The following is an 11,022-nucleotide window of genomic DNA, read 5'->3' as shown; positions in this document are numbered from 1 at the left end:
TACTGTTGTTTACCTTGTATAATCATTGAAATGGATCTCAATTAATAAATGTCCATGGATCAAATTTTATGAAATATAAATGATCTATTATTTCTACTTATATTTTCCTCTTCAGGATCCAGAGGTCAGGTGACTGTGACTCAGCCTCCTGTAGTGACATTTTCTCCAGGAGACCCTGTCACTCTGACCTGTACAACCAACCCTAAAGTGTACAAATGGAGTAGTGGAAATGAGGGTGTGTTCTGGTATCAACAGAGACCTGGAGAAGCTCCCAAACTCCTGATAAAATATGTAAAGACACGGCTAGATGGGATTCCTGCTAGATTCAGTGGCAGTGGGTCTGAGAGAGACTTCACTCTGACCATCAGTGGAGTCCAGGCTGAAGATGCAGCAGTTTACTACTGTAAGAGTTACCACAGTACCAACAGTAGAAGTATCTTCACACAGTGATAAAGAGCCGTACAAAAACCTCCTGCTCGAAATACACACATCGATGGTCCTCTGAACACAGAACTAAGGGTCTTGTTATATGACATCACCAAGTATAACCACTTTACTAACTCAGAAATAATGGTTACAAACTAGTTTCATAAATCTTCCAACCTCCAATATCTACAAATCTCCATCCTTATCAGAAAGATGCAGGTGAAATAGTCCCATTGAGGATGAATAATCCATATCAGGTCAACATAAAATCATGTGTGGAGCTAAATGTTCCTAAGCGTTGGTTTGTCTCAATGCTCGGTTGACCAACCAGACACACAGAGCTGGCCAACACTTCACGGGAGCTGTGTGTGTGTGTGTGTGTGTGTGTGTGTGTGTGTGTGTGTGTGTGTGTGTGTGTGTGTGTGTGTGTGTGTGTGTGTGTGTGTGTGTGTGTGTGTGTGTGTGTGTGTGTGTGTGTGTGCGTGTCTTTACAGAGAGAGAGCCCTGTGAAACAGAAACTTAGATTTGCATAACTCCTCTCCCAGAATAGAACAGTACACTCCCCAGATGTTCTCCATCCTCAACACGGCACCAGCGCTAGACCAGAGGAGGTTGGCCAGTGGACATCAGCCATACTGGCAGAGGTCAAAGATCAAATTCAGAAGTCAAATGTCAGTCACAGGTCATTTCATAAGTCAGTTCACTAGTATTGTGGTGTGGTGTGGAATGGGTTCGGCACCGAAAGTCAGCCACACTGGTTGAGTTGAAAGGTCAGAGGCAGTGACATACCGCAGTTTGGCAGGCCCTTTTCAAGGGGGGGGGGTTACCTTCCTAAAATTCTACATATTTTGCCAAAGGGCAAAGAGAAAATGTGCAGTTTTATTGCTTGTTTCATGCTACTCTACACATTTTGCCATGAGGAAGAGAGAAAATGTTGCTGTTTTAAAGCTAATGTCCTGCAATTCCACAATACAGTGACAAACAACAGTATTAAGACCCCTTAGATTGTTTCACATTTAATTGTGTTACAAAGTGGGATTGAAATTAATTATAACTTTCTGTCAACAATCTACACAAAATTCTATGTAATGTCAGTGGAAGAAAAATTATATTTTCTTTAAGATAAAATTTTTTTCAGAACTAAAATATAATTGTTGCATAAGTATTCATCCCGTTTGTTTAGGCAAGCCTAATGTAGTTCAGGAGTAAACTGTGGCTTAACAAATCACATAAAAAGTTACATTGACTCAAACTGTGTGAAGTAATAGAGGTTGACATGATTTTTGAATGACGAACCCTTCCTCTGTCCCTATACATACATTTACATTTTAGTCATTTAGTAGACGCTCTAATCCAGAGCAACTCACAGGAGCAATTAGGGTTAAGTTCCTTGCTCAAGGGCACATCGACAGACTTTTCACCTAGTGAGCGCTGGGATTCAAAACAGAGACCTTTCGGTCACTGGCACAACGCTGTTAAGTGCTAGGATACCTGACTCCCATCTGTAAGCCCCCCTCGTCAAGTACGTAATTTCATGAACATATTCAACTAGAACGACCAGGGAGCTTTTCTAAAGCCTCATCAAGAAGGGCAGTGATTGGAAGACAGGTAATAATAACAAATCAGACATTGAATATCTCATTAAGCATGATGGTTAATAATTGTGCTGTGGATGATGCATTTTAAACCACCCAGACACATCAAAGATACAGTCGTCCTTCTGAACTGAGCTGCAGGACAGGAATGAAACGGCTCAGGGATGTTACCATGAGGACATGATTTAAAACAGCTACAGAGTTCAGTTACTTTGAAGGAAGAGAACTGAGGATGGATCAACAACATAGTAGTGAGTCCACAATAATGACCTAAATGAGAGACTGAAAAAAACAATACAAATATGCAGAATAAAAATACTCCAAAAAATGCATCTTGTACACAACAAGGCAATATAGTAATATTGCAACAACAAAAAATACAGCAAAGGAATACACTTTTTGACCATAATGCAACGCCTTGTGTTTATGGCAAAGCCAACACAACACATCACTGAGTAACTACCTCAATTTTTTCAAGCATTGTGGTGGCTGCATCATGTTATGTGTATGCTTGACATCGGCAAATAATGGGGAATTTTACAGGATAAAAGGAAATGGAATGGAGCTCAGCACAGGTCAAATCCTAGAGGAAAACCTGGTTCAGGCTGCTATACAACAGAGACTGGGACAGGAACTCACCTTTCAATAGGACAAGAACCTAAAACCCAAGACCAAATCTACACCAGAGTTGCGTACCAAGAAAATAATCAATGTTCCTGAATGGCCAAGTTACAGTTTTTGACATAAATCTGCTTGAAAATCTATGGCAAGTTTTGAAAATGGCTGTCTAACCATGATCCCCAACATCTAGACAGAGCTTGAAGAAATCGTTTAGTCTTACCCAAGAAGATTCACAGCTGTAATCGATGCCAAAGGTGTTTCTAACATGTATTGACTCAGGGAGCTGAATACCTTTGCAACAACTATATTTATATTTTACATTGTTATAATTGTTCAAAATAAAAATATCTGAAACTTTATTGAATTAAATCCATTTGAATCCCACTTTGTAATACAATAAAATGTGAAAAAATCCAAGGGGTCTGAATACTTTTGCAAGGCACTGTAATGCCGTGGTGCATAGAGACAAATGTGCATTTTTATATATAATCTCATGCTATTCTACACATTTTGCAATGAGGCTGAGAGAATGTTTTTTTTTTTTAACAACCACAAGCTCACAGATATTTACTCCCATTTATTTTCTAATACAAATCAGGGACACCTTGTTCGAAATGAATACAAAGTATTTTATTTTGTTAACATTTCCAATCTAAAAGCAAAAACAAAACACAGGTACAGAATTAAAGATGTAGAATCCCAGATTGATGACCAGAGATGAAGCTCTAGATAGATATCTAGAATGGTAGAATGACAGATAGGTAGGTGTTCTCTGTGTACAGGGTGTCTACTGGGAGCAGTGGTGTGGCTCCAGTGTGTGAGTGACGGGGGTCTGGTCCTTTAGGGAGGACTCACAGGTGACTGATCCAGCCTTCCTCCACTGGTCAGTGGTGAGGATGAGGCTGCTGCTCCAGCTGTAGTGACCGTCCTTCTCCAGGACCTCCAGGCTCTGGCTGCCCTGCAAGGCCCCCCCGGCCCCCAGCCTCCAACCCAGCTTCCAGCCCTCCGGGAAGCCCCTGTTGGCCAGGCACACTAGGCCAACATTCCCCTGGTCCTGCTCCTCACTGGAGGGAAGTAGGATGGTCAGGGAGGGACGTACCACACCCACTAGGAGAGAAGATGAGGGGGGAGATGACATGTAAGGGATAAACTGGACAAGAACCTGGCAGAACTTTCAGCAACTTTAATATAAAGAAACAAATATGTTATTTGTGTTGTATAAAATAGTCTGTAAAAATGTCAGGTTGTCTATAAACATATGTTACACACTATTTCACTTCCCTCCAATAACATCTATGAAGTGTGACCACAAACTACAGTCAGGGATGTGCTAAAGTACAGAAAGAAAACGTACATGTCTACAATATAACATGTTTAATAATGCTGCTGAACTGAACATCAAACATGTCAACCTATTATTTTCTCTTTGCGGATATTTGGTATATGAAGTTTTTGTCCTTGAATGATCATTAGAGTATGTGGAAACATCACAAATAGTCGGAATCAAATAAAATAAACATTCAATTCTATAACTATTTCTCAATAATGACTTTATGTGACTTTTTAAATGTTCAATTGAATGTATTATAATAAGGATGAATCTCTTGTACTTACAGTCAACGATGAGTTTGGTGCCTCCACCGAAAGTCCACCACAGTGACACAGACTCATTGAACAGCCGTACAAAAACCTCCTGCACTTTACACACACCAGTAACTCTCTACACAACACACATTCAACCCTACCACTGATTGTCTGTCAAAAACACCATATATACGTAGGTCATAACTTTCAAATGAATTTACTTTGTTGTTTTAGATTTGTAATTTTAGCTGATTTCCCCCCTGACTATAAAATATAAATGTTGGAGATGTCAAACATCTCTGACAAACTCACAAAGTAACAATATAGAACAGCAATGCAGTATTATTGAAAGAAAACTCTTACATGTAACTAAATACTATGGTCAAGTCCTTCCACAGATTTAGTCAGCTATTTCCTTCCATGTTTAATATTATTATTGTGTTGCAGTAGCAGTTTCATCATCTGTCCTGAGGAAGGGTATTTCCATAGAGGAGGTGCTTTGCATTGGCAGCTCATGCTTCAGTGCTCTGGAAGTGTTTATAACCCTGTGAGTTTCAGACTGCAGGACTGAGATCTGTCCAGACACTTTAAGGCTGCAGTGTTATCAGCATTGGGTACAGTCTATCCAGTCTTCTCAGAGCCACAAATGATGATGATACCACTGATTCCCCTGCTGACCACTCTGGGGTTCCTGACTCAGGGTGAGAAAGTCTCTGCTCTCTGACCTTTCTGAACTGCCTTCTTCAGAGAGCATCAGTTAAGAACCAGAGAAGTTTTGAGAACAGGAGTTTGAGAAGCCTCTATGATACTGCTTGTACATGGTGCGAGAATACAGTTATTTTATTTACGATTATTATGACTTATCCTCCACCTCTCATTTCCAGAATCATCTGGGGCTGGAGTTGTGACTCAGTCTCCTACTGCCAAGTCTGTTCGTCTGGGAGAGACTGTGTATCTGAGCTGCACAGCCAGTGAGGGGGTGGATGATGACCTGAGCTGGTACCTGCAGAAACCTGGACAGTCCCCTCAACTCCTCTTCTATAAAATAAGTCGACGTCAGTCTGAAACTCCTGGTCATTTCAGTAGCAGTGGATCTCAACCAGATTTTACTCTGACCATCAGTAAAGTCCAGGCTGAAGATGCAGGAGATTACTACTGCATGGGTGTATATGGTGGACCAGTGTTCACACAGTCATTTAGAGTCATACAAAAACCTTCCTCAGTCAGACTGCACAGAGACTATACTGCTGCAGCTGGGACCTACTGCAGGTGTTGAGGAGCAACAGACATGAAACACTGGTTCACTGAACGCAAGCCTAAGATCCTCACACAGCTTTAGACAGTCCCACACCAGGACAATGTTACCCTGGTTACTCATGACAGGATCGTTGTTCACCAAACCACCTCCTCTACACAACCATAACCATAACTTCACCTCCGAATAGAAACAACCACTTTACTACCAGACCATTGACCTTCATCTCTGAAATGTTCACATAGAAATACATTGTGTAGAACAGACATCATTATCTGTCAAATAGAATATTGAGCGTTAAAGTCTTCTAAATGTGTCACCTCACTGAATGCAGACTTGATTTGCATGGCCAGGGTGGGATGGTTTGGCTTCTCCCAGAATAGAGAAGTTCTGTCCCCACAGGGGTCAGACAGACATACAGAGGGCGAGAGAGAGAGCGAGAGAAACAGCAGAACACACATACAACAACTGTCAGTACAGGACAGATTACATATCTTAGTCATTTAGAGGAAAAATATAGCTGTCAAAAACTAAGCTACATTTCCATTTGTTGTCACGGTAATTACATGAGTCAACTAATCCATGATGTTATTTCCCAAATCCAACTTTATTAGAACTGAGACAGACAGCAACATCACAGTAACAGTCTGAGTACAGAACACATTGAAGTCTCCTGTAATCTATACAATACACATTACTACCAGGACTGTGGTTCCTCAACAGTACTAGAGTTTACTCAATATACTACTCTAACACTCTAACACACTACTACTGCTCCAACCAGGCCCCAGACAAGACCAGAGCCTCGTCTACTCCTGCTTCCCCAGACAGAGCTCCTGTTGTGGGCCTCCTCCAGTAGGCCCTAGACCAGACACTGGCTCCTACGAAGGGGGGAGGCCTGGGTGTGTTGGAAGTGGGAGACCCTGCAGGTGTAGAGCTCTCCCTGCTCCCAGCCTGCCTTGCTCAGGGTCAGGATGCTGCTGCGTCTGTAAAGGCCTTCCTTCTCTTCTTCTGGACTGGTCACGACCCCCTGGCTCACCTCCAGCCCGTCCACCTCCCAGCTCACCAACGCCCCCTGAGGGGAGTAGTCAGTCAGCAGGCAGGCCAGTGAGGCAGAGCCCCCAAAGAGCTGCTCAGAGGAGGGGGGGAGCAGAGACACCGTGGGACTGACAGTAGGACCAGCTGGAGAGAAGAGAACGTTTTAATGTTACATTCCAGAGGAGAGAGAAATACAGTTCTATAAAATACACAACTTATTAAGGTTCACAGAGAACACAACACCTCACAACTCAACAACAATTACATTAATGCACAATAAAGTACATCGCTGTTTTTTATTTAGCCATGTATTTTCACAGCCTGTTAAATATCTCTGCTGTAAAGGGGACAAGGACCCCATTCATCAAGTGATCTTATCGCCCAATATCACTTCTAAAAGCAGAGATATCTGCTGATCAAACAACAACAAAACAGCCAACCCCACCAGTGTTTTTGGTAAACAGCTGAGGGATGGAGGGAAAACTGTATCCTCTCTCAAATTCATAAAGCTGTGGAAGCAAGGACTGGCCATCCATAATATAAAACATGTCATTTCAACCATGTTTTGAGGCTATATAGTGTTTGTTTAAAATGATATTGTTCACAAACAATTTAGAAAACATGATCTATTTTGCGCTCTGATAAGAGTATGGCAGCTGAACTAAGCTCATGAGTCATATTAAAAAACATATATGTTGTTCAAGAATCAATGGGTATATATCATTAATTTAAAAGTCCCAAAATGTATGTAGCAATCGCAGATTGCCCATTTATAGTCGGTCCACTTTACAATAACATCAGACAAATAACATTCTCTGTGTATTTCACGTGTCATAGTGGGGAACTAAACCGGATTAAAGCTCTTTGAATTAAAAACGTGTTTCTTTTGTATAACTTGTTCAAAGACAGGCTGCTTGGCTGCACAACTGAAAGTCTCCCTCAGACGGTAGCTACCATTATGCCTTCTAAACCCTCCAGTCTAAAATAAATACTACCATTATGCCTTCTAAACCCTCCAGTCTAAAATAAATACTACCATTATGCCTTCTAAACCCTCCAGTCTAAAATAAATACTACCATTATGCCTTCTAAACCCTCCAGTCTAAAATAAAACATACTACCATTATGCCTTCTAAACCCTCCAGTCTAAAATAAATACTAACATTATGCCTTCTAAAAATAAATACCCTCCAGTCTAAAATAAATACTACCATTATGCCTTCTAAACCCTCCAGTCTAAAATAAATACTAACATTATGCCTTCTAAACCCTCCAGTCTAAAATAAATACTACCATTATGCCTTCTAAACCCTCCAGTCTACAATAAATACTAACATTATGCCTTCTAAACCCTCCGGTCTAAAATAAATACTAACATTATGCCTTCTAAACCCTCCAGTCTAAAATAAATACTAACATTATGCCTTCTAAACCATCCAGTCTAAAATAAATACTAACATTATGCCTTCTAAACCCTCCAGTCTAAAATAAATACTAACATTATGCCTTCTAAACCCTCCAGTCTAAAATAAATACTAACATTATGCCTTCTAAACCCTCCAGTCTAAAATAAATACTAACATTATGCCTTCTAAACCCTCCAGTCTAAAATAAATACTAACATTATGCCTTCTAAACCCTCCAGTCTAAAATAAATACTAACATTGGGGTTTCCTTTACAGAGTTTGAGTCTTAAAATGTCTGGTGTTCAGCATTTCTATACTTTGTAGTGTTTTGTAAGTAGTAAAGGAAAAAACACTTACTTTTCAGCAGCAGTTTGGTCCCTCCACCAAACGTGAACCACATTGATACAGTCTAGTTAAGACTCCGTACAACAACCTCCTTCACACAAGAGTGAGCACACACTGCACTAACAGAACCACTCATACAGCTCCACACAGCGTTGTACAACTTTACTATACTCATAAAGCATGACACATCTTCACATACAACTACAGCATTTGACACTCTTAATATAGGAAATATTATAGCAAGTAATACTCATTTTTTATCATTCACATGAGAGTCATTTAGCAGACACTCTTATTCAGAGCAACTCTGTGCATTCATCTTAAGATAGCTAGGTGGGACAACCACAATCATTAAGCACTTTATGTACCTATATAACTCTGATGAATCAAGTCTCTGATTTGAGCCTCTTTAAAGTCTCTTCACCCAAATTCACTGCAAAATGTTTTTCATCCAACGATGTCATATGTTATCAGATTGCATATGGGCAGAGTGAGACATTGTCATTTGCAGCAAATATCAATGTTGACAATTGTGCCATTTTACTGTCAACAACAGAAATATAAAGCAATTCACATGATTATTATATGCAGTTTATTATTCTGTCCTGAAGTAAGGTATTTCCATAGAGAAGGTGCTTTGCATTGGCAGCTCATGCTTCAATGCTCTGGGAGTGTTTATAGCCCTGTGAGTTTCAGACTGCAGGACTGAGATCTGTCCTTCAACACAACAGAAACCACGACAACCATGACTCTGATCACCATCTTCATCTGGACACTGATCTGCTGCTGCCTCAAAGGTCTGTTGGTTTCTAACTCTTACAATGGAAAAGATAAATATTATTGAGTACATTGTATAATCATTGAAATGGATCTCAATTAATAAATGTCCCTGCATAAAATATGAAATATAAATAATATCCTTTATATTCTCGTTGATCAATTAATATTTTCCTCTTCAGGATCCAGAGGTCAGGTGACTGTGACTCAGCCTCCTGTAGTGACATTTTCTCCAGGAGACCCCGTCACTCTGACCTGTACAAACAACCCTAAAGTGTACAAATGGAGTAGTGGAAATGAGGGTGCGTTCTGGTATCAACAGAGACATGGAGAAGCTCCCAAACTCCTGATAAAATATGTAAAGACACGGCTAGATGGGATTCCTGCTAGATTCAGTGGCAGTGGGTCTGAGAGTGACTTCACTCTGACCATCAGTGGAGTGCAGGCTGAAGATGCAGCAGTTTACTACTGTCAGAGTTACCACAGTGGAGGTGTGTTCACACAGTGATTTAGAGCCGTACAAAAACCTCCTGCTCAAAATACACACAGCGATGGTCCTCTGAACACAGAACTAAGGGTCTTGTTACATGACATCACCAAGTATAACCACTTTACAAACTCAGAAATAATGGTTACTAACTAGTTTCATAACCCTCCCAACCTCCCATGTCTACAAATGTCCATCCTTATCAGAAAGATGCAGGTGAAATAGTCCCATTGAGGATGAATAATCCATATCATGTCAACATACAATCATGTGTGGAGCTAAAAGGTTGGTGTGCCTCAATGCTTGGTTGACCAACCAGACACACACAGCTGGCCAACACTTCTGTGGAGCAGTATTGGGTGTGTACGTTTATGACTGTGTGTGACAGAGAAGAGCCCTGTGAAACAGAAACTCAGATTTCCATGTCCCCTCTCCCAGAATAGAGCAGTACACTGCCCAGATGTTCCCCATCCTTACAGGACACCAACACTAGACCATAGGAGGTCAAAGATCAAAGTCAGAGGTTAGATGTTAGTCACAGATCATTTTATAGGTCACTGCACTAATCTTGTGTGGTGTGCAGAGGAAGAGGTTGGACACAGGTCGTCAGCCAGACTAGTAAAGGTCAAAGATTAAAAAGTCAGAGGTCAGTTTCCCAGGGAAGAGAGTCAGTTCAACCCCAACATGCCACCAGACTGCCTGTTACTTTATTGCAGTCAACTTTTTGTTTTCTTGCCAAAGAGAATAGTTGACAAGAGCACCATTTTCCAAGGTCATTCTCGTAGTACCCACTAGAATGGGAAGTCTTAGATAACTAGTGATCTACATCTGAAGATTCATCATCAGTTCATCAGGAATCTGCACTGAGCCAGATGGAAGACCTTCATCCCAGTCTAGAATACCTCCAGGGTCACTGACAGGTCAGCCAGTGGCAAAGGTCAACAGTTTCAGAGTCACATGCTCAGACACACACACAACCTCCAAATACCTCCACCAGTACCTGTCCTGTAAAGCACAGGGGCATCTCCCAGACCCAACCCTGAGTAAACTAGACATCAGTCAGAGGACAACATTCACCTCCAGGTGATATGTCTGACCTAGCAAGGTCATAGGTCAGATATGAAAGGTTGCACTGTGCCTCTATGCCAGTAAGTTTAGGGCGTTACAGCACATTACCATTCCTTAAATCACTGGAGTCTGAAGCAATCTATGTTCTCTGTATCCCGTAACTAGGAGATCTGTCACAACCTTATTTTCATTCAGGAAAGCGTCATAGTGGTTTTGAAGATGGGCAAACATTGTTGTCGTGGCGCCATATTAAACTTGTTGATTTTCGGCTGTGTAGCCTACACAAACACAAATCAAAATGTATTGTCAAGTAAACAAGCGATAAAACAAGCGTGAAGGGGGGCTTTACTTGCCTCCTCTCGCGCTCGAACGACTCTTGTGGCAGGATGGGCGCCTGCAGGCTGACTTCGTCGTCAGTTG

At 41.1% G+C, this 11,022-nt stretch overlaps 2 gene segments (V, D, J or C); both read right to left on the bottom strand.

The window, feature by feature from the left end:
• Window positions 1-3,257: 3,257 nt before the first annotated feature.
• LOC135543073 (Ig lambda-2 chain C region-like) lies at window positions 3,258-5,304 on the bottom strand. The segment is given in 3 exon segments: window positions 3,258-3,749; window positions 4,257-4,362; window positions 5,230-5,304. Coding segments are annotated over 3 exon segments (501 nt in total).
• Window positions 5,305-6,069: 765 nt separating this feature from the next.
• LOC135543031 (Ig lambda-1 chain C region-like) lies at window positions 6,070-8,826 on the bottom strand. The segment is given in 2 exon segments: window positions 6,070-6,663; window positions 8,283-8,826. Coding segments are annotated over 2 exon segments (363 nt in total).
• Between the last annotated feature and the right edge of the window lie 2,196 nt (window positions 8,827-11,022).

This window comes from Oncorhynchus masou, chromosome 7 (assembly GCF_036934945.1).
Source record: "Oncorhynchus masou masou isolate Uvic2021 chromosome 7, UVic_Omas_1.1, whole genome shotgun sequence".
In the NCBI taxonomy this organism is placed as follows: domain Eukaryota; kingdom Metazoa; phylum Chordata; class Actinopteri; order Salmoniformes; family Salmonidae; genus Oncorhynchus; species Oncorhynchus masou.
This window is presented reverse-complemented; position numbering and strand designations above follow the sequence as displayed.